At 37.4% G+C, this 25,711-nt stretch overlaps 1 protein-coding gene across 3 annotated transcripts in view; it reads left to right on the top strand.

Annotated features, from left to right (window-relative positions):
• LOC117199139 (zinc finger protein 677-like) overlaps window positions 1–25,711 on the top strand; it is a 545,188-nt gene that overhangs the window by 189,836 nt on the left and 329,641 nt on the right. Inside the window, exons 3-4 of one of the 3 annotated variants that reach the window (XM_049703390.1) lie at window positions 3,785–5,710; window positions 6,376–10,641. In XM_049703390.1, coding sequence (XP_049559347.1) covers window positions 3,785–5,710; window positions 6,376–6,434 — 1,985 coding nt within the window. In that variant the 3' untranslated portion in view covers window positions 6,435–10,641. Of the gene's footprint in view, window positions 1–3,784; window positions 10,642–25,711 lie in introns of those variants that run through there. The other 2 variants (XM_049703391.1, XM_049703389.1) reach the window with 2 other exon arrangements.

Below are 25,711 nucleotides of genomic sequence, written 5' to 3'. Positions count from 1 at the left end.
GGCATGCAGGCTCAGTAGTCGTGGCGCACGGGCTTAGCTGCTCTGGCATGTGGGATCTTCCCCGACCAGGTCTCGAACCCGTGTCCCCTGTATTGGCAGGCAGATTCTTAACTACTGCGTCCCCAGGGAAGCCCTTCTTTTCTTTTTTTAAACATTTTTATTGGAGTATAGTTGATGCAGTTTCTTAGAATAAGACAGCTAAGAAGTTTGCCTCATCGGGTGACTCTTCCTCTCATGTAGCAAGCAATGTTGTTTGGTAACATTTTACCCACAGTTGAACTTCTTTCAGAATTGGAGTCAGTCCTCTCAAACCCTGTGGCTGCTTTATCAATTAAGTTTATGTAATATTCTAAATCCTTTATTTAACATTTCAGTGGTCTCCACAGCATCTTCACCAGGAATAGAAACCACTTTCTTTGCTCATCCATAAGAAGCAACTCCTCATCTGTTATAAAGTTTTATCATGAGATTGCAGCAATTCAGTCACATCTTCAGGCTCCTTGCTATTTTTGCCACATCTGTAGTTACTTCCACTGAAGTCTTGAACCCCTCAAAGTCATCCATGAGGATTGGAATCAACTTCTCCCAAACTCTTGTAAATGTTGATATTTTGGCCTCTTCCTGTGAATCATGAATGTTCTTAATGGCATTTAATATGGTGGCTCCTTTCCAGAAGGTTTTCAATTTAATTTGCCCAGCTCCATCAGAGGAATCACTGTCTATGGCAGCTATAGCCTTAAAAAATGTATTTCCTGAATAATAAGACTTGAAAGTTGAAATTACTCCTTAATCCATGGGCTGCAAAATGGATGTTGTGTTAGCAGTCATGAAAACAACATTAATTTTGTACATCTCCATCAGAGCTCTTGGGTAACCAGGTGCATTGTCTGTGAGCAGTAATATTTTGAAAAGAATCTTTTTTTCTGAGCAGTAGGTCTTAGTACTGGGCTTAAAATATTCAGTAAACCATGTTGTAAACAGATGTGCTGTCATCCAGGCTTTGTTGGTCCATTTATAGAGCACAGGCAGAGAAGATTTAATGTAATTCTTTAGGGCCCTATGATTTGGGGAATGGTAAGTGAGCACTGGCTTCAACTTAAAATCACCAGCTGTATTAGATCCTAACAAGAGAGTCAGCCTCTCCTTTGAAGCTTTGAAGCCAGGCATTGACTTCTCCTCTCTAGCTATGAAAGTCCTAAATGGCATCTTCTTCCGATATAAGGTTGTTTTATCTACATTGAAAATTTGTTTAGTGTAGCCACCTTCATTAATTATCTTAGCTAGATCTTCTGGATAACTTGCTGCAGCTTCTACATCAGCACTTAATGCTTCACCTTGCACTTTTATGTTATGGAGATGGCTTCTTTCCTAAAACTTCATGAACCAACCTCTATTAGCTTCAGACTTTTCTTCTGCAGCTTCCCTACTTCTTTCACCCTTCTTAGAAGAGAGTTAGGAACTTGCTCTGGATTAGACTTTGGCTTAAGGGAATGTTGTGGCTGGCTTGGTCTTCTATCCAGACCATTAAAACTTTCTGCACATCAGCAATGTAGCTATTTTGCTTTCCTATCATTCATGTGTTCACTGGAGTAGCACTTTTAATTTCCTTCAAGAACTTTTCCTTTGTGTTTACAGCTTGGCTGTTTGGTGCAAGAAGCTTAGCTTTTGGCCTGTTTCAGCTTTCAACATGCCTTCTTCACTAAACTTAGTTGTTTCTAGCTTTTGATTTAAATGTAGAGATGTGTGGCTTTTCCTTTCACTTGAACACTTGACCTAATTTCAATATTGCTATGTGTCAGAGAATAGGGAGGCCGAGAGAGAAAGAGAGAGAGCGAGATGGGGGAATAGCCAGTCAGTGGAGCAATCAGAGCACAACTCATTTACTGATTTAAGTTAGCTGTCTATATGGGGTGCAGTTCGTGGTACCTCAAAATAATTACAGTAATAACATCAAAGATCACTGATCACAGATCACCAAAATGAATATAATAATAATGAAAAAGTCTGAGATACTGCAAGAATCACCAAAATGTGACACAGAGACACAAAGTGAGCAAATGCTGTTGGAAAAACGGTGCCAGCATATTTGCTCAACACAGGGTTGCCAGAAACCTTCAATTTGTAAAAACATGCAATATCTGTGAAGTGCAATAAAGCGAAGTGCAATAAAAGGAAGTAGGCCTGTATAGTTGGATCCTATTTTTTTAATCCTTGCTGCAAACGTCTACCCTTTCATTGGAGTTTAGTCCATTTACATTTACTGTAATTAGTGATAAAGGAGGACCTCTGTCACTAGCTGTTTGTTTTCCATGTGTCTTATATCTTTTCCCCTCAAGTCTTCCATTACTGCCTTCTTTGTGTTAGATAGGTATTTCCTAACGTACAATTTTGATTCCTTCCTGTTTCCTTTACTATACAGTTGGCCCTTGGATGATGTGGGGGTTTGTGGCACTGACCCTCCCCACAGTTGAAAACTGTTTATAGTTTATAGTCAGTCCTCCGTATATGCAATTCTTCTGTATATGTGATTTCTTCTTATCTGTGGTTCTGCATCTTATGTTTATTTTGTTTGTGTTTTTTTTTGTTTTTTCATTGTTTTGGCCATGCTGCACAGCTTGTGGGATCTCAGTCCCTGACCAGGGATTGAACCTGGGGGCCATAGCAGTGAAAGCTCCGAATCCTAACCACTATAACCTGGCTTTTCAATGTGTCTGCTCTTTGCCCCAACTTTAATCTCTTGCCCCAAGTGTCAGCAGCTAATACATTTCCCTTTATATATGGTTGTTTTTTCTTTTTCCTTTTTTTTTGGCCATGCCATGCGGCATGCGGGATCTTAGTCCAACCAGGGATCAAACCCATGCCCCCTGCATTGGGAGCACGGAGTCTTAACCACTGGACCACCAGGGAAGTCCCTAAATATGTTTGATAAGTGCCTCCTGCATAGCATCTCTGCCCTGGGAGAGTTTTGAGTTATGCAACATTTTCCAATTCTCACATTATGTGTTCCTTTGAATATAAGTCCTTTTTCTTGTTCGTAAGGGAGAAATCATTAGATTTCCACAGTCTGTAATTTTGTATAATTGTGGTTACTATTTACCTGTTGGTTTTATCTTGGTTTATTAAAATTTTTTATTTATTGTCACTTACAGATTATGGATTTCAGTAGCTAGCATAGAGTATGACTGCAGTTCACCAACTGTTAATGTTGTATAATGCCTATTCTGCTTGAATATAGATAGTTTTAGAGTAGATATTCAGAATATTTTGTCACACCAACGATATATTATTAAATTCCTCCTGATTTTGCTATTACCTTTTTAGTTTTTCAATTTGTAATTTTCATGTATTTATCTTAATCATTATGTTTTTTTGGATTATTTATCATTACTTCATATGGTGCTATCTGTTAGCACTTATTTGCATGCAATAATTTATGTAGTAAATCTGCATTTTTATAATACCTGTTTCTCTTCAATATGAGACAACCATTTGTCTACTGCCAATTGGTGTGTTCTTTGATGTGGTAGTCAAAGAATACACTTTCATAGATTAGGTAAGTTTACATAGTGTGAGTGATTTGGTTTTAGAGTGTTTGAAAGTAGGCTTCAGTTAAAATAATTTAAAATGCATGTATATTTTATTAAAGGATTCTATTCACTTTCTATTCTTAAACATTTATAGAGTTTGGTTAAGAAGTTTTTCATCTCTTCAATGTAAGTATTACTTTTAGTGTAATATTCATCTTCCAACTCTACTTAATATGAAGACTATGGTTATCTTTCAGATACCTCCATTAGTTTTCTGACCAAGGAATTATTAAAGAAGAAGAACATTAATAACAGAGAATTATACCAACCAGTGGTCTTGGGAAGACATGGAAGCCATGGTATTGAGGATTTTGACTTCAGCAAAGTCAGGGGAACTGTGTATGAATTTGAGAATAAGTGTGGATGTGAAGAAAGAAATTCCAAAGGAGAGCTTATGACAGATAACATAAATCACACTGGTAGAAAAGAGAAACAATACAGCAAATCCTGGATTAACTTACCTTTAAAACAAAGTGTTTCTTTAAGAAAAAGTGCATGTCAATATTTAAAAAATAGGAAGTCATTTATAAAGAATTTGTTAAAAATAAAAAATAACATAGTTTATGCAGGAAACAAGTATCCAGAACATTTTGACAATAGAACTGGATTAAGCTTTCAATCACATCTGGCTGAATTGCAGAGATTTCAAACTGAAGAGAAAATTTATGAATGTAATCAAGTTGAGAAGTCTGTCAAAACTTGTTCCTCAATTTCATCACTTCAAAGATTTCCTCCTAGTGTCAAAACCAACATTTGTAACACATATGGAAAGGTTTCTTCCTTCATTCCTGTGTATCCTTCATTGCTTACACAGCAACAGAAAACAAATATTAGAGAAAAATTATACGAATGTAGTGAATGTGGAAAGACTTTTATCCATCATTCAGTCCTTACTAGTCATCAGAGAATTCATTCTGAGCAGAGACCTTACAAATGTAATGAGTGTAGTAAAGCCTTTAAACAGTTCTCAAACCTCACAAGACATCAGAGAATCCACACTGGAGAGAAACCATATAAATGTAATATATGTGACAAGGTCTTTAATCAGAATTCCCACCTTACAAATCATTGGAGAATTCATACTGGAGAGAAACCACACAGGTGTAACGAATGTGGTAAGGCTTTTATCAAATGTTCAGACCTTTGGCGTCATGAGAGAATTCATACTGGAGAGAAACCTTACAAATGTAACGAATGTGGTAAGGGTTTTACCAAACGTTCATATCTTTGGGATCATCAGAGGATTCATACTGGAGAGAAACCGTACAAATGTATTGAATGTGGCAAGGTTTTTAGGCAGTGGTCTACCCTCAGGATTCACCGAAGAATTCATACGGGTGAGAAGCCTTATAAATGTAATGAATGTGGCAAAGCTTTTAAGCAGTGCTCACACCTGACTAAACATCAGAATGTACATCCTGGAGAAAAGCCACACAAATGTACTGTGTGTGGCAAGGCTTTTATCCACATTTCAAGTCTGGTAAAACATCAGAAAATTCATACTGGAGAAAAACCATACAAATGTAATGAGTGTGGTAAGGCTTTCATCCAAAGTTCAAGTCTTATAGAACATCAGAGAATCCATACCGGTGAGAAACCTTATAAATGTAATGAGTGTGGCAAGGCCTTCACTGTGTGTTCAAGCCTAACTAAACATAAAAGAAACCACACTGGAGAGAAACCTTACAAATGTAATGAGTGTGATAAAGCCTATACACAATTCGTACACCTTACTAGACATCAGAAAATACATACCAAAAAGAAAAATCATGAACCTAATGTACCTGATAATGCTTTTATTCAGAGCTCAAGCTTGGAGGATTATCAGAGAATTCATGGTAGAGAGAAACCGTACAAATGTAATGAATGTGGCAAAGCCTTTAACTGGTGTTCACGCCTCACCCGACATCAGAGGATCCATACTGGAGAGAAACCATATAAATGTAATGTGTGTAGCAAGGCCTTCAGTCAAAACTCAAACCTAACAATTCATCAGAGAATTCATACTGGAGAGAAACCTTACAAATGTAATGAATGTGGCAAAGCCTTTAAGCAGTACTCAAGCCTCACCAGACATCAGAATATACATCCTGGAGAGAAGCCACACAAATGTAATATGTGTGGTAAGGCTTTTATCAAACGTTCACACCTTTGGGGTCATGAGAAAATGCATACTGGAGAGAAGTCATACAAATGTACTGAATGTGGCAAGGCCTTTAGACAATGGTCTGACCTTAGGATTCACCAAAGAATTCATACTGGAGAGAAACCCTTAGAAATGTAATGAATGGTGTAAATCATTTAACCATTTTAAACAATGGACTATAATCAGATAACTTATACTAGGGAGACTAAGTCTCTAGTCCTAGATTAATCAATTCCAGATGTTAAGTTCTTCACAGTTATTAAAAGTCAAAATCATTTCAAATTTATGAAATGATGGGTATTGGTAAAGCAAGGAGATCTTTGGAAATGTACCATTTCCCTCTTTTTAAAAATACTTTTATTATATGAAGTTTCTTGAAAAGGCTGTATTACTATTGATGTTTTTCAACCTGAAGTTAAAAATTTATTGATGTTATGCCTTCATCACATGCTTTTATGTGTTACCATGATGGGCTCTGCTAAGGGATCATTAAGATAAAAGGGCCTACTTGTATTAGGTGGGGATCATTCATATTCATGTTTTCTGAAGGAACAGGACACTGAATTTTAACAAATAGCACTGTGTTTTTGAATGAGTAAAACAATGATGTAAATCATAATAATTTCAGATCCTCTTCTACAGATTTGTTGGTACAACAGAGGACCCACTGGATTATCAGAAACCAACGCTCTGCCAGTTGAGGCTGAAACAGAGCAGTCCTTAAGATTAAGAGACTGAGATTTTGGGCTTCCCTGGTGGCGCAGTGGTTGAGAGTCCGCCTGCCGATGCAGGGGACATGGGTTCGTGCGCCGGTCCGGGAAGATCCCACATGCCACGGAGCGGCTGGGCCCGTGAGCCATGGCCGCTGAGCCTGCGCGTCCGGAGCCTGTGCTCCGCAACGGGAGAGGCCACAACAGTGAGAGGCCCGCGTAACGCAAAAAAAAAAAAAAATGAGACTGAGATTTTCATGAGAATAGGATGATAGGTTAGTAGGGACTGCTTATGTGGTAGAAATAATGGAGAAGAAATGATGGTCCTCCTCTCTTTTCAAAGAAAATAGCTGATGTCAAAGATGAGAGAAAATATAGTCTTATTCTTAGTAACTAAAGAGAACAATTATCAGAAAGGAGAACTTAATCAAAACACCCAGAATGCAGCGTACATGTGTAGGATTCACATTTAACCACTGTATCACTTTGATACCATTTTACTCAAAATGTGTCAGAGTTGTCATGTTTTATTAATATAATTTAATCATTTTAAAACTCTAAATGAATTTTTTTCTATCTTATCAAGACTATGCCACCTCACTGTGGTACTTCGTAACAAATACTAACAATACATCTTCAGGACGTTAAGGTTGAAAGGCACCTGCAACAATTTCTTTGCATGATGGAATCAAACAACGTATAATTTTATGAATATATATTCACAACATCCTTGAGTTATTCTTTCTACACTCTGCCCCTTGGGTATTCATGTGGATATGGTTAAAATACCATAGCAGTACAACTTTAGACTCTGCCCTCTTTAACATTTGAAGTACTACTTGTAAATGTGATATGATTATATTTCAGCGTGCCCCGTTTTTTGCCTGTATAAGACCCATGGCTTGCAATGCCTTGATTTATCAGTATACGAGGTAAAAAATAACATGTTAAGCATATGAAGTGTTAGGAAGTAGAAAATTTAAGTAATAAAGATAGGAATAGTATTTTATTCTTGGAGCTCTTACTGGAGTAATTTGAAAAGATCACTGATCATAAGTTTCCCCTTAAGAATGAACAGACTCGGGACTTCCCTGGTGGTGCAGTGGTTAAGAATCCACCTGCCAATGCAGGGGACGAGGGTTCGAGCCCTGGTCCGGGAAGATCCCACATGCCATGGAGCAACTGAGCCCATGTGCCACAACTACTGAGTCTGCACTCTAGAGCCCGCGGGCCACAGCTACTAAAGCCCGCATGCCTAGAGCCTGTGCTCTGCAACAAAGAGAAGCCACCACAATGAGAAGCCAGCATGCTGCAACGAAGAGTAGCCCCCACTCGTCGCAACTAGAGAAAGCCCCCATGAAGCAACAAAGACCCAACGCAGCCAAAAATAAATAAATAAGATAAATAAATTTTAAAAAAAAAGAACAAACAGACTAACTTAAGGAGGAAAGGATGGTTTATTTTGTTTTATTTATAGGCCAACTAGGAACTGAACATATGGACCCCCCTCAAAAATAGTTAATTGCACTTTTGGATATCCCACAGATATAAGATGGACCCTCCAAAAGTTAATACAGAAATCTCTTGTAAAATGGAGTCGGGAGGCCGGAAGGGGGAACTCTCATGTCCTCCCACTTGACATCAACTGCAAAGCCAATAGGAAGACAAGTTTCTTCCATCCACCTGGAGGAACATTACTACTTTACTACCCAGCAGGAGGAAGAAATCATTTATCCTTGCCCAGCAACAGCCCAGCCAATGAGAGACTGTCACAACTCAGCCAATGGGAAGCCTTTATACTTTGAACTCCCAGTTTCCTTTAAAGGACCTTTTTTTTTTAAAATTTTTTATGACAGCCCTTCACAAGTTCCCCTTCTCTTCTATGAAAAAGTTTCTCTCCTTTGTTTCTCCAGACTTGCCTGTGGTCTGCCATAGATTGCATGTCCTGAATTGCACTTCTTTGCTGTTTCTGAATAAACCCACTTTGCTTGTAAAATAACTGGCTGTTTTATTGTTTTAGGTCAACAACTAGAACCCAAAATCTGCTTTAGATGTCAAGACTGGTAATGCTAGACACCAAATAAGGATGAAAATGTTTTAAACATAATTAGACTTTTTGGATACAGCAGTGCAGGCTTCCCAAGTTGGCATAAAATGGCTTGAGAGAGCAAGGAGAGGAGACCTGTTTTAGGTTTATGTAGAGTTTATGAGTCCTGCAAGAGGTCTGATTTTCCTGGGGGCACCAAACAAAGGAGCATCTTGGCTTATAAGCTTCCCCACTGTAGAGTACAGGGAGGACACAATAAATATGTGCTTTTTTTTTTTTTTTTTTGGTATGTCAATTGTACCTCAATAAGCTGTACTAAAAATGGGGAGAGGGTTGAGGCTTAAAAGCTGTCTATGGTCAGTCTCTTTCTACCTTGGGGATTTGTGAAGTAGTCGGCAATCTGCATCCTGGAAGAGGCTTCTCACCAGAATCAGACCATGCTGACACAATAATCTTGAACTTTCATCCTCCAGAACTGAGATCAGTCAAGATGGTGGAGTAGAAAAACCTCGAGCTTACCTCATCTCATGGGCACACCAAAGTCACAACTATTTACAGAACACCCATTGATGAAAAAGACCAGAACCAGCCAGAAAAGACCACTAAAGACATAAAGAAGGAACTATAACAAGATGGTTAAGAGGGTCAGAGTCATGATATAGTCAAGTCTCAGAGCATCTGGCTTAGAAAGCCAGTGGGGCTTTCAGGAGTCCCAGAGGGCTGGGGGAGATAGAGACTTCACTCTTAAATGGCACACACAAAATATCACATACTCCGGGACCCAGGGCAAAAGCAGTAACTTGACAGGAGCTTGCATCAGACCTACATGCTGATCTTGGAGAGTCTCCTGGAGAGACAGGAGGCAACTGCAGCTCACCCTGTGGACAAAGACACTGGCAGCAGCCATCCTTGGAAGCTCCTTCTACTGTGTGGACAGTGGTGCTGGCAAGCGCCATTGTAGAATCCTCCCTCTAGCTTATTAGCCCCAAGACCCTGCCCTGCCCTGGTGCAACAGCCTGTAGGTACCAGTGCTGGGACACCTCAGGCCAAGAAACTAACTGGGCAGAGACACTGCCCCACCTCTCAGCAGATAAGCTGCCTCAAGACATCCTGAGCTCACATCCACCTCTGGACATGGCCCTGCCCACCTGAGGACCCAGGATCTAGCTCCACCCACAAGTGGGCAGGCATCAGCTCCAGAATCCTCTGGGCCCTGACCCTGTCCTCTAGGAATTCTGCTATAGTCTCCAGACCAGCCTCATTCACCAGGGAGCAGACACCAGATATAGGAAAACCATAGTCCTGCAACCTAAGGACCCAGCCTTCTCAACAGGAGGCCAACTGTAAATATATATGCACCCAACTTAGGAGCACCTAAATACATAAAGCAAATATTAACAGATGTAAAGGGAGAAATAGACAGTAACAATAACAGTAGGGGACGTTAACATCCCAATTAGATCAATGGACAGAAAATCAATAAGGAAACACTGGCCTTAAATGACACATTACACTAGATGGACTCCATATATATATATATGATGTATACACATAACATTCTATCCAAAAGGAGCAGAATACACATTCTTTTCAAATGCACATGGAACATTCTCCAGAATAGATCACATGCTAGGCCATAGAACAAGGCTTGGTAAATTTAAGAAAATTGAGATCACATCAAGCATCTTTTCTGACCACAACCCTGTGAGACTAGAAGTCAAATACAAGAAAAAAACTGCAAAAAACACAAACACGTGGAGGCTAAACAATATGCTACTAAACAACCAATGGATCATTGAAGCAATCAAAGAGGAAACCAAAACAATACCTGGAGACAAATGAAAATGAAAACATGATGATCCAAAACCTATGGGACACAGCAAAAGCAGTTCTAAGAGGGAAGTTTATAGCAGTACAAGCTTACCTCAGGAAATAAAAATCTCAAATAACCTAACCTTACACCTAAAGGAGCTAGCAAAAGAAGAATAAACAAAACCCAAAGTTAGTAGAAGGACAGAAATCATAAAGATCAGAGCAGAAATAAATGAAATAGAGACTAAATAAACAATAGAAAAGATCAATGAAACTAAGAGCTGATTCTTTGAAAAGGTAAACAAAATTGATAAACCTTTAGCCAGACTCATCAAGAATATAAGGAAAAAAAAAAAGAATATAAGGGAGGGGGCCAAATCAATAATATCAGAAATGAAAAAAGAAAAGTAATAACCAACACCACAGAAATACAAAAGATCATGAGACTGCTACTAACAACTGTATGCCAATAAAATGGACAACTGAGAAGAAATGGACAAAGTCTTAGAAATGTACAATCTCCCAAGATTGAACCAGGAAGAAATAGAATATATGAGCAGACCAATTAACAGTAATGAACTTGAATCAGTAATATAAAAACTCCCAATAAACAAAAGTCCAGGACCAGATGGCTTCATGGTGAATTTTATCAAACATTTAGAGAAGAGTTAACACCTATCCTTCAACTGTTCCAAAAAACTGCAAAGAAATGAACACTCCCAAACTTATTCTAAGAGGCCAGCATCACCCTGATACCAAAACCAGACAAAGATATCACACACACACACAAAGAAAACCCCAAGAAAATTAGAGGCCAATATCACTAATGAACAAAGATGCAAAAATTCTTAATAAAATATTATCAAACTGAATCCAACAATACATTAAAAGGATGATACACCTTGATCAAGTGGGATTTATCCCACGGATGCAAGGTTTTTTTTTAACATCTGCAAACCAATCAATGTGACACACCACATTAACAGATTGAAGAATAAAAATCATATGATCATCTCAATAGATGCAGAAAAAGCTTTTAAGATCCAACATCTATTTATGATAAAAACTCTTCAGAAAGTGGGCATAGAGGGAACAAACCTCAACATAATAAAGGCCATATATGACAAACCCACAGCTAACATCATACTCAACAGTGAAAAGCTGAAAGCATTTCCTCTAAGATCAGGAACAAGACAAGGACGTCCACTCTCACCATTTTTATTCAACATAGTTCTGGAAGTCCTAGCCACAGGAATCAAAGAAGAAAAGAAAGAAAAGGAATATAAATTAGAAAGGAGGAAATAAAACTGCCACTGTTTGCAGATGACATGATACTAAGAAAATCCTAAAGATGCCACCAGAAAACTACTAGAGGTCATCAGCGAATTTGGTAAAGTTGCAGGATACAAAATTAATATACAGAAATCTGTTGCATTTTTATACACTAACAATGAACTATCAGAAATAGAAATTAAGGAAACAATCCCACTTACCATCTCATTAAAAAGAATAAATACTACTATACATATATATATATTTGGCTGTGCTGCATGGCTTGCGGGATCTTAGTTCTCTGACCAGAGATCGAACCCAGGCCCATGGCAGTGAAAGCATGGAGTCCTAACCACTGGACTGCCAGGGGATTCCCCAAAATACTACTATATTTAAAATAGATAATGAACAAGGACCTAGTGTATAGCAAAGGAACTCTACTCAATATTCTGTAATACCTAAATAGGAAAATAATTTGAAAAAGGAATAGTTATATGTATATGTATAACTGAATCACTTTGCTGTATATCTGAAACTAACACAACACTGCAAATCAACTATACTCCAATATAAAAAAATTTTTTAAAAAAAGAATAAAATATCTAGGAATAAACCTACCTAAGGAGGTAAAAGACCTGTACTCTTAAAACAATAGGTCACTAGGACTTCCCTGGTGGTCTACTGGGTTAGACTCCACGCTCCCAATGCAGGGGGCCCGGGTTTGATCCCTGGTTGGGGAACTAGATCCGGCGTGCATGCAGCAACTAAGTGATTGCATGGCACAACTAAGAGTCTGCATGCCACAACTAAGTGTCCGCATGCCGCAACTATGAGCCCACATGCCACAACTAAAAGATCCTGCATGCCGCAACTAAAAGATCCAATGCAGCCGGAGTAAATAAATATTTTTAAAAAGATCTTAAAAAAAAAACTATAAGTCATTGATGGAAGAACTTGAAGACAACACAAACAGATGGAAAGATATACCACGATTATGGATTGGAAGAATTAATACTGTTAAAACGAACATACTGCTCAAGGCAATCTGCAGATTCAATGCAATCCCCATCAAAATACCAAGGACGTTTTTCAGAGAACTAGAACAAATTAAAAAATTTGTATGGAAACACAAAAGACCCCAAATAGCCAAGACAATCTTGAGAAAGAAGAACAGTGCAGGAGGAATCACACTCCCTTACTTCAGACTCTTGTAAAAAGCTACAGTAATCAAAACAGTGTGGTACTGGCACAAAAACAGACAAATAGATCAATTGAACAGAATAGAGAGCCCAGGAATAAACCCACACATTTGTGGTCAGTTAATCTACAACATAGGAAGTAAGATTATACAATGGAGAAAAGATAGTCTCTTCAATAAATGGTGCTGGGAAATCTGGACAGCTACATGTAAAAGAACAAAAATTAGGACTTCCCTGGTGGTCCAGTGGTTAAGACTCTGTGCTTCCAATGCAGGTGGTGTGGGTTCGATCCCTGGTCAGGGAACTAAGATCCCACATGCCATGTGGTGCGGCCAAAAACAAAAAACAAAACAAAACAAAAACGAAAATTAGAACACTTTCTAACACGATGTACAAAAATAAACTCAAAATGGATTAAAGACCTTAATGTAAGATCTGGAACCATAAAACTCCTAGAAGATAATGTAGGCAGAACACACTTTGACATAAATTGTAGCAATAATTTTTTTTGTATCTGTCTCCTAAAGCAAAGGAAATAAAAAGAAAAATAAACAAATGAATTAAAACTTAAAATTTTTTCACAGCAAAGTAAACCATCAACAAAATGAAACAACAACCTACCGAATGGGAGAAAACATTTGTAAATGATATGTTCAATAAGGGGTTAATATCCAAAATACATAAACAGTTCATAAAACTCAACATCAAAAAAACCAAACAACCCAGTTAAAAAATGGGGAGAATGCCTGCCCAGACATTTTTCTAAAGAGGACACACTGATGGTCAACAGGCAAGTGAAAAGGTGCTTAACAGTGTTAATCATAAGAGAAATGCAAACGAAAACCACAATGAGATATCACCTCATTCTTGTCAGAATGTCTATCTTCAAAAAGAACACAAATAACAAATGTTGTCAAGGATGTGGAAAAAGGAAACCCTCGTACACTGCTGTTGAAATGTAAATTGCTGCAGTCACTTCAGAAGACAGTATGGGGGTTCCTCAAAAAAACTAAAAATAGAACTACCGTATGATTCAGCAATTCCATCCTGGCTGTATATCTGAGAAAAATTAAAACAATAATTCAAAGAGATACGTGCATCCCAATGTTCATCACAGCATTATTTACATTTGCCAAGATATGGAAGCAACCTAACGGTCCATTAACAGATGAATGGATAAAGATGGCATGGTATATGTATATAATGGAATACTACTCAGCCATAAAAAAAGAATGTAATTTTGCCATTTGCAACAACATGGATGGACTTGGAGGATATTATGCTATGTGAAATGAGTCAGACAGTGAAAGACAAATACCATATGGTAGCACTTATATGTGGAATGTAAAAAATAAAATAAGCTAGTTAATATAACAAAAATGAAACTGACTCACAGATATAGAAAACAAACTAGTGGTTTCAGTGAGGAGAGGGAAGGGGGAGGGGCAAGATTGGGATAGGGGATTAAGAGCTTAAAACTACTGTGTATAAAATAAGCTACAAGGACGTATTGTACAATATAGGGAATACAGCTAGTATTTTATAACAACTATAAATGTAGTACACTTTAAGAAACGTGAATCACCAGGTTGTGTACCTGTAACATATAATATTGTACCTCAACTGTACTTCAATAAAAAACTTTAAGAAAAGCTGTCCAGTGCTTGCTTCGACAGCACATATACTTCCAAGCATAAGGGAAAGCAAATGTTTAAATAAGCAGTTCACCTCCTAGTTACAGAGTGACTTCACTTACATGTAAGAGTTTGCTAAAATCAGGTACCGAGTCACTTACAGAAACAAGTTTATCAACATGTGTGATATTTTCCAAAGTAAGAATATAGGAAAAAACGTGTGTACGTCCCCTCTGTGTGTGTTTGTAGAGAATAAGAAACACAGGGAACTTATCTTTCATGGGAGGAATAATCGCAGACCTGTTCTTGTCACTGAACTTCCAGTGGTGTACTCCCCAGCTTGGATTCATTCCAGTTTGTAAAGTCTGTAAAAGTCTTGAGTGAAAGCTTCCATGGAAAGGCATTTATGATTCAAAAGTCCTCATACATTCAAAACCCAGACCTCACTTTTGCTCCTTGGATGGCACTGCCTTGGGGCTTCCTCCCTTTGCTCTGCTCTGCACACAGAGAGTGGAGGCAGAGCCAAGGAAGATGAAAGTTTCTGACACTAATGCCTGGCAGGACAAGTCTGGCAACTTCCAGAACAATGCAAATTAAATGGCCAAATTACTCACTTTTCCCAAACTGAAATGACTTCTTCACCAGAGGTGGTTATACTTGGTGTAAACTTGCCAAACACCACTGTAACCCACTGGGGGGCAGCTGTAGTTGAGCTCTATTAAGTTTCCAGGTGCTGCTGGAACAGTATTAGAATTAGCCCACCAGGTTCAGTCATGGATGGTGTGAGGTGAGGGATATTCTTGTAGGCTTCCTGCTCAAGGGAAGTTTGAGGTTTATTTTTAAATACTTAGAAACAACACTTCTTGTTTTTTGTCTTCAGAAATGGACAGATTTTCTTGATGGTGGTAGGGATTATGGCAGGATGGTTGTCCTTGTTTTGTTTGGATGAATCACCAAGAAACAGAGAATGTCATGGTGGGAAGGTACCCTGAAGGTGAAGAGAAGCCTTGGGGAGCAGCAGCAGCTCTGGAAGTAGCAAGACCTTAGATGGAAGCCATGAGTGAGGCACATGGTAGTATTATGTCTAACATGACTAGTTTTTCTGTGTCATATTCTCTTTTATGATAGACTTTTTTTTTTTTTTTTGTGGTACGTGGGCCTCTCACTGTTGTGGCCTCTCCCGTTGCGGAGCACAGGCTCCGGACGCGCAGGCTCAGCGGCCACGGCCCACGGGCCCAGCCGCTCCGCGGCACGCGGGATCCTCCCGGACCGGGGCACGAACCCGCGCCCCCCGCACCGGCAGGCGGACTCCCAACCACCGCGCCACGAGGGAAGCCCTAGACTTTTTTTTAAAATAAGCAAAATTTTAGCTTACATTTAAACAACAGCCAGGAAAAATCAACTTTTCAGTTGACCTCAGTTACTGCTAAAGTTTAGTTTCTGAATTTTAGTCCCATGTATGAACAATTACATGTGACCATCAAATGATGGAAGCATTGTTGAGTTCTAGTTAGTTGAATTTACTTGTCTTCCCGTTGGTCTGAAAATGACTCATTCCTAAGTTATAACAGCTGTTGCTGTGAGGCAATCATATGTGGATTTTATATTTTTCACTGGTTCTGAGTTTTAATTTATTCTAAATTATTATTTGGAGTCTATAATTGAAATGCTCCCAAATACACTATATTCTTTAAAATGTAGCTGAAAATATATGACATTTATACAATGATTTATAAACCTTATTTACATGAATTACAAGGGAATAATGTATGATGCTTACGTACATTTGTGTGTCAGGGAAGGTGAATGTTCATCTTCCTTTAGCCTATATTCTTCAAACTAAGGGTCAAAGCATTGACTAATTTGTTTAGTGTGTTTTTTTGTTTGTTGTTTTTGAAGGAATAAATATTTAAGATACTTTTTATACAAAAACAAATATGATTTTGAAGATGGACTATTTTAAACTGTATCATACATTAAAAACTACCAAACATATTAATAGCAAAAACTTTAAGCACTTTTTTAAAACTACTGCAATTACATGGTTATACACACATATACCTTTTTTTCTATTTACAATAAACAGCTGTCTAACAGACAAGTCAGATTCCATAAGATTTTCTTATAAAACCAGTCTTATAGCAAGAGCAAATAATTTGTCTGGAGCGTGTGTAGTTTAAGAAGACAGAGTAAGAGGAAGCATGATTATTGCTGAGTTACTCTTCCTACCACAGTCATCAAGTTTGTTTTCTGGATACCAACATTAATTAATTGAAGCAACAATGTTTGGTGTGTTTTGATCAATAGTTTAAAAAAGAGAAACAGAATGGGATGGAATGGCATGAAACATAATAAAACAGAAAATACCAGAATGCATGTAGTAGAGGTGAATACTGTTACATGTAGCTCTAATTTTAGTCTCATGTGTAGATATGAAAGTGTTATTCTGGATCACAATGTAAAATTTATGTCTTTCTGAGGGTCACAATAAAAAATTTTTTAATTCTCTTTGTCAAAAAAAAGAAAAAGAAAAGCTGTCCGTGGTCAAATGTCAAAAACTGGAGTAAGACTCTTATACAGCACATAATATTTACTGTTAAATATCTTGATTCCTTGGTTAGGAAAAACCAGTTTTTCTCACGTTAGTAACTTCTTGCATACACTTTCCTGCTGCACACTTAGGACCCTTTACCCAGTACAACTGTCAAAAGTGCTTCTGAAATACTGTTTAGATAAATTGCCTAAGATATTTTTACACTAGTTTCATGACAATGCATCAGGCAATAAATATAATTAAATAATTTTACTAGAAGAGCAGTTTTTCAAAGGCTATAAAAATCTCAGTTTGTGAGTATAGCATTATATGATTCTTTTAAACTCTAGTAAACTTTCTTTTTTTAGAAAATTTTCCTTACCATTATATTTTTCTTCCACATCTTTTAACCCACTTTATAGATTTAATCTACATTTCCCTGTGTAACTACAGTGAAAAATGTTAAAGATATATGAATTAAAGATTGTTTTTGAGTTTGAAACATGAAAACATACCCAGGACAATAAGAAGTACAAAGCAAATGCTCTATAGGTATGAAGAATGAGAATCCTTTTATATCTTTAGTTCAATGAAAGAAGTGGGACAATACAAAATGATGAACTGAAATCTATTAAGTTGGAACTAGGAGGGCTTTTGATACCCCACAGATCTAGTGCTGGGATTTAGGGAACACAATATTTATTTTACCTTAAAAGCATCTCCAATTCTTCCGTTTATTATCATTGCCATAATAATCATCTCTGACGTCCATTCTTTTTAATTGAAGTATAGTTGATTTACAGTATCATATTTGTTCCAGCATAGTGAATAAGTATTTTTGCTGATTATACTCCATTTTAGGTTATTACAAGATAATGGCTATAATTCCCAGTGCTATATAGTATATCCTCGTTACTTATCTATTTTATACGTAGTAGTTTGTATCCCTTAACCCCATGCCCCTATTTTGTCCCTCCTCCCTTCCTTCTCCCTTTTGGTAATCACAAGTTTGTTTTCTACATGTGTGAACCTGTTGGTGTTGTGCATATACAGTCATTTATACTATTTTTTAGATTCCACATATAAGTGATAATGATAATACAGTATTTGTATTTCTCTGACTTATTTCACTAAGCATAATATTCTCTAGATCCAACCATGTTGCTGCAAATGGCAGAATTTCATTCTTTTTTTATGGCTAATATTCCATTGTTTACATATATTCCGTATCTTCTGAATCCAGTCTTCTGTTGATGGGTACTTGGGTTGTATCCATGTCTTGGCTATTGTAAACAGTGTTGCTATGAACATTGGGGTGCATGTATTTTTTCAAGTAGTGGTTTTTTTTTTTTTCTTCTTTTGGATATACACCCAGGAGTGGAATTGCTGGATCACATGATAGTTTTATTTTAGTTGTTTGAAGAGCCTCCATACTGTTTTCCATATGGCTGCATTATGGTTTTAGGTCTTACATTTAGGTCTTTAATACATTTTGAGTTTATTTTTGTATATGGTGTGAGGGAATGTTCTAATCTCATCGTTTTCCATGTAACTATCCAGTTTTCCCAGCACCACTTGTTGAAGTGGCTATCTTTTCTCCATTATGTATTCTCGATTCCTCTGTAATAGATTAAGTGACCATAAGTGCGTGGGTGTATTTCTGGGCTCTCTATTCTGTTCTATCAATCTATGTGTCTGTTTTTGTGCCAGTACCATACTATTTAGATGACTATAGACTTGTAGTATAGTCTGAAGCCTGGGAGGGTGATACCTCCATCCTTGTTCTTTTTCCTCAAGATTGTTTTTGCAATTTGGGGTCTTGTGTGGCCCCATATGAATTTTAGGATTCTTCATTCTAGTTCTGTGAAAAATATCATAGGTATTTTGATAGGGATTGCATTACATCTGTAGATTGCTTTAGGTAGTATGTGCATTTTAACAATATTAATTTTTTCAATTCAAGAACATGAGATATCTTTCCCTTTCTTCATATCATCTTTAATTTCCTTCATAAATATTTTAGAGTTTTCAGAATATTGGTCTTTCACCTTCTTTTTTTCCTAGGTATTTTATTCTTTTTGATTTGATTTTAAAGGGCATTTTTTTACTTTATATTTGTGATATTTCATTAGTACTGTATAAAAATGCAACAGATTTCTGCATATTAGCCTTGTAACTTGCAACATTTTTGAATTCATTTATCAGTTCTAATAGTTTTTGGGTGGAGACCTTAGGGTTTTCTATATATATAATGTCATCTGCAAATAGTGCCAGTTGTATCTTTTCCCTTCTAATTTGGATAGCTTTTGTTTTTCTTGTCTGAATGCTATGGCTAGGACTTCCAATACTATGTTAAGTAGAGGTGGCAAGAGTGGGCATCCTTGTCTTGTTCCTGAATTTCGTGTGAAGGCTTTCAGCTTTTCATCTTGAGTATGATATTGGTTGTGTGTTTGCCATAAATGGGGTTTATTATGTTAAGGTATGTTCCCTGTATACCCACTTTGATGAGCGTGTTGATCATGAATGTATGTTGAATTTCGTCAAATACTTTTGCTTCATTTATTGAGACTGTCATGTGACTTTTATTATCTTTTTTTAATGTGGTATATTTCATTGATTGATTTGTGAATGTTGAACTGTTCTTGTGTCCCTGGAAAAGTCCAGCTTGATCATTGTGTATGATCATTTGTATATATTGTTGGATTCAGTCTGGTAACATTTTGTTGAGGATTTTTGCAGCTATGTTCAGCAAAGATACTGGCCCTTAATTTTCTTTTTTTTGTAGTGTCTTTCTTTGGTTTTTGTATCAGACAGGGTAATGGTGACCTTGTATAATGAATTTGAGGGTGTTCCCTTCTGTTCAAGTTTTGGGAAGAGTTTGAGAAAGACAGGCATTTGTTCTTCTTTATATGTTTTCTAGAGTTTCCCTGTGAATCTCTCTGGCCCTGGACTTTTGTTTGCTGGGAAGGAAGGTATAAAACTGTCATGGTTCACAGATGACATCTATGTAGAAACTTGAAGAGAATCAACAACAACTTATGGAACTAATAAGTGATTATAGCAAGATTGAAGGATACATGGTTAATATTATCCAATGGACTGAATGTTTGTATACCGTGCCCCATTCACATGTTGAAATTCTAACCCACAATGTGACGGTATGTGGTGGTGGGCCCTTTGGGAGGTAATTAGGTCGTGACGGTGGAGCCCTCATGAATGAGATTAGTGCCCTTATAAAAGAAACTTCAGAGAGCTCTCTTACTCTTTGCCATATAAGGATACAAGAAGACAGCCATCTGCAACCAGGCAGAGGGCTCCCACCAGACACCAAATCAGCCAGCATCTTGATCTTGGTCTTCTTAGCTTCTAGAACTATGAGAAATGTCTTCTGTTTATAAACCACCCTTTCTGTAGTACTTTGTTATGGCAGCCCAAACTGACTAAGATAGTTAATACACAAAACTCAGTCGCTTTCCTATAAGTCAGTAATAAACAGTAATTTGAAATTGAAAGCTCAATAACATTTACACTAGCACCTAAAAAGAAGATATACTTGGGTATAAATCTAACATGATATGTATAAGATCTATATGAGGAAATCTACATAACTCTGATAAGGGAAATCAAATAACTAAATAAATGGAGAGATATTCCATGTTCATGGAGAGAAAGACTCAGTATTTTCAAGGTGACAGCTTCTCCCAACTTGACTTATAGATTAAATGCATTCCAAATCAGAATGCCAGCAAGTTATTCTGTGGATATCAACAAACTGATTCTAAAGTTTAATTGGAGAGTCGGAAGACCCATAATAGCCAAAAACACATTGAAGGAGATGAACGAAGTCAGAAGACTGACACTACTCAACTTCAAGGCTTACTACAAATATACAGTAATCAAGACATTGTGGTATTGGCAAAAGTATAGACAAATAGATCAGAGGAACATAATGAGAGTCCAGGAATGGACCTACACAAATAGAGTCAACTGATCTTGACAAAGAAGCAAAGGCAATACGATAGAGAAAAGGCAGTCTTTTCAACAAATGGTGCTGTAACAATTGGACATCCACATCAAAAAAAGAAAAGAATCTAGATATAGACCTTATTCCTTTCACAAAATTCAATACAGAATGGATTATAGATGTAAAGTGTATAACTATAAAATTCCTAGACAATAACATAGGAAAAAAATCTAGATGACCTTTGGTTTCACCATGTCTTTTTAAAAAATATTTATTTGATTTATTTATTTGGCGGCACTGGTCTTATTTTCAGCATGTGGACTCTTTAGTTGTGGCGTGTGGGATCGTGTTGCCTGACTAGGGATCAAACCCAGGCCCCCTGCACTGGGAGCATGGAGTCTTACCCACTGGACCACCAGGGAAATCCCCACAATGTCTTTTTAGATATAACACCAAAGGCACAATCCATGCAGTTAATAATGAATAATTTAGACTTCACTAAAATTAAAAACTTCTGCTCTCGAAAACACGTCAAGAGAATAAGAAGACAAGCCACAGACTGGGAGAAAATATTTGTAAAACAGAATTCTAATAAGGACTGCTACTCAAAATATACAAAGAACTGTTAAAACTCAACAATAAAGAAACAAACAAGCTGATTTGAAAACGCGAAAAAGACAGGAACAAAAACTTCACCAAAATAGATATACAGATATTTTCATAAGCATAGGAAAATAAGATTAACATCATGTATCATGAGAGAGTTGCAAAACAAAACAATAATGAGATACCACCACACATCCAGTGGAATGACCAAAATCCAGAACAATGACAACACAAAATGCTGGGAAGCACGTTGAGCAACAGATACTCTCATTTACTGCTGTGGGAACACAAAATGGTAGATAGAGCCATTGTGGAAGACAGTGTGGCATTTTCTTATAAAATTAAATGTACTCTTATCATATGATCACATTCCTTGGTATTTACACAAATTAGTTGAAAACTTAGGTCCATGCAAAAACCTGAACACAAATGTTTATAGCAGCTTTATGTGTAGTTACTGAAACTTGGAAGCATCCAAGATGTGCTTTAGTAAGTGAATGGTTAAATAAATTGTGGTACGTCCAGACAATGGAATATTATTCAGTGCTAAAAAGAAGTGAGGTATCAAGCCAAGAAAACACATGTAAAAACCTTAGACGTATATTATTAAGTGAAAGAAGCCAATCTATAAGGCTACATACTGTATGATTCCAACTGTATGATGTTCTGGAATAGGCAACACTGTGGAGACAGTAAAAAGATCAGCGGTTGCTAACAGTTAGGGGGAAGGAAGGATGAATACGTGGAGCACAGAGGGTTTTTAGGGCAGTGAACCTACTCTGTGTTATACTGTAATGATGGGTATATGTCATTACACATCGAAACTGATAAGAGTATACACGAAGAGTGAACAATAATGTAAACTATGGACTTTGAGTGATAATTTTGTGTCAGTGTAGGTTCTGCAGTTTTAATAAATGCACCACTCTGGTGTGGGACTGGAAAGTTGTGGAGGCTGTGTGTATGTGGGGGCAGGAATGACAGGGGAAATCTCAGTACCTTCTACTCAATTTTGCTCTTAACCTAAGTCTGCATTAAAAAACAAAGTCTATTAAAAAACAACAACAGAAAAAAACCCAGAGACTTTATTATTAATGGCACAGCAGTCTCAAGAACAGCCTGACTTTATCAGTTCCACTCGCCTCCCTAATTCCAATCAGGATGAGGTGGCGAGGCCCTGGTGGATATAGCACATGTAATGGGATTGAATCGCAGCTGAGGAACTCCGTGTAGAAAAACCCAATCTTTTAAAGGGAACCTGACCTACCATTTGCCCCAAAGGGAAACATCCTTATTTAACTGTACAGCAAACAAACCCGTCCACTGTCCCAGAGGGTGACACTGTCTCTTTCTTCCCCAAAGCTCTTTTTCATGCAAACATTCATGAAAAAACAGTCCAATACAAAAACTGTCCGTAAGACAGACACATACATGAGAAATCCATAATTAATTGTCTTCCAACAATATCTACCACTCATTTCTTCACCATACTCACTACTGGCAAATTTTCCCATAGGTACACCAGTTGGTCAACCATGCTTTTTTTCTGACAGGAGGTAGGACCAGATCTATTCATTTGCCTCAAGCAACATTTGATTGAGTTTACTATCTACAGGATCCTGGGTATCAGGTGGAGGCTTAATTCACCTTAATTGCTTAATACCATAGCCAGGTAGGTGCCACATTCAACCCACTGAAGAGCCCAATACCCACTAGCATGTACTGAAGAAAGACTTTTGATTTCTCCATAAGTTTCCGAATCAACGTTCTCAGGTGATAAGTGAATAGACAGCTGATTATTGTGCCAAAGCTAACAATTTACATATTTCGGATTAAGAGTAGCAGGTTTTGTATCCGTTATCCGTACAAAGCAGAGCGTGGGTATAGTGGAGTCACGGGTCATGAGCAGAAAGGGGCTGACAGTTGGAAAACACACAGAAATTAGGGCAGCAGTTTTCATGAACCATCAACTGGGATTATGAGAAAGAACGTAAGAAATGTGAAAGATGGAGGAAAGGGTGTGAAAAGATACAAAGGTGCTCACAAGAACAAGGATGCTTTGGGTGGCTCTGGACTCAGCAGAGGATCTGGGAGACACGGTATTCCTGTGACTGTGTTGGACTCGTTGTTTGTGCCAGTACAGGGTGGCACTTATGGAGCCACGGGTCCAGATTGTGAGCACAGAAAATAAAACTTCAGGGAACACTATCACTATCACTACTACAGTGATAGTAGTGGTTACCAAATGGGAAAGCGGGGAGGAAGGATATATAAGGAGGTTGGGATTGATATATACACACGACTATATCTAAAATACATAAACAACAAGGTCCTACTGTATATCACAGGGAACTATACTCGATATTTTGTAATAACCTATAAGGGAAAAGAATATGAAAAAGAAGAAAAATATATATGTATAACTGATTCACTTTGCTGTACACCTGAAATTAACACAACATTGTAAATCAACTACACTTCAATTTAAAAAAATCTTAATTCAAAAAAACAAAAACAAAAAATGCCCTCATTTAAACTGGACTTAGACCTTGCTCATGGACTGTTTCTTTTTTAAAATTAATTTTTATTGGAGTATAGTTGATTTACAATGCTGTGTTAGTTTCTGCTGTACAGCAAAGTGAATCAGTTATACATATACATATATCCACTCTTTTTTAGATTCTTTTCCCATATAGGCCATTACAGAGTATTGAGTAGAGTTCCCTGTGCTATACAGTAGGTTCTCATGGATTGTTTCTACATTGAGTCCATGATGCAAATATCTTAGTCATATAAAATATGCCCGGAAAATCTTTACACTTTATATACTGTAGGACCACAGATAGAATTTTAGTGAACAGCACTCTACCACTATTTCTCTCTTCTCTTGTAGTTTGAAGTAGAAGATGTGCCCACAGGGTCCTGGCATTCAGTGTTGGCAAGAGGCCTGACCCCTACCAACCACTTATGTCTTGAAGAACTTTGATGACCCAACAGTGATGAGAAAGTCCCTTTCTTACTGTAGTATTCTTAATATATAATCCACACTTTATATAAGAAATAAAACATAACAAAACAGAACTATCAATTTGCAAGTGCTGTTTTTTTTTTCCTTCTATGAAACCATCCCAAGAAGTAATCCCTGGTAATAGTTTCATGATTGTAACAATTTATAAAATAAATTTTCATTGCAAGAAATCCACTGGTCTCATATTGAGGTAGGCAGATCTCCACTCCCTAGGGTTAATACCTTCGTTATATTACACTACACGGCAAAGAGTCTTTGTTTTTATTTTTTGGCCTCGCTGCACGGCATGTGGGATCTTAGCTCCCCAACCAGGGATCGAACCCGCACCCCTTGCAGTGGAAACACAGAGAAAAGAGTCTTTGAAGATGTAAATAAGTTTACTAATCAGTGGGCTATGTTTTAGACTGAATGTTGTTTCCCCCACAAAAATTCATCCCTTGAAATCCCAGCCGTGTAAATATACTGCTCGAAGGTGGCTGTCCAAAAACCAGTAGGAGGATGCTCCAGAGACACAGAATCTGTAAGCAACTTGATCTTGGATCACCTAACATCAAGGTTATTCTCCTAACACAATAAATCTATCACACACAAAAAATTAACATTAGACAGTCCATTTAATAGACGGTCCATATACCGATTGCCCCCTGTCCCCCAGGGATACAATAATGTCTTTTCTGTTTTTATAAATCTAAGATCCAGTCATGGTATAAATATTGCATTCAGTTGTCTTGACTCTTTAGTTTTTAAAAACTATATTGTTTGCATTCTGGTTTATCACAGGGTATTGACTGTAGTTCCCTGTGCTATACAGTAGGACCTTGTTGTTTATCCATCCTAAATGTAATAGTTTGCATCTACTAACCTCAACCACAATGGAAAAGAATATAAAAAAGCATGTCTATATGTGTATAACTGAGTCACTTTGCTGTACAGCAGAGATTGACACAACACTGTAAATCAACTATACTTCAATTTTAAAAAATAACTTCTGTAGATTAAAAAATAAAGTTAAAAAAAAATAAACTAGATGGTTTGCCACTCCTTTGTCTTCAGTGATACTGATAGGTTTTCTTTTTTATAATTTTTTTTTGGCCGTGCCCCGAGGCATGTAGGATCTTAGTTCCCCAACCAGGGATCGAATCCACGCCCCCTGCAATGGAAGCACAGAGTTTT

The sequence above is a fragment of the Orcinus orca genome, chromosome 20, assembly GCF_937001465.1.
Source record: "Orcinus orca chromosome 20, mOrcOrc1.1, whole genome shotgun sequence".
NCBI classification, from domain to species: Eukaryota; Metazoa; Chordata; class Mammalia; order Artiodactyla; family Delphinidae; genus Orcinus; species Orcinus orca.
This window is presented reverse-complemented; position numbering and strand designations above follow the sequence as displayed.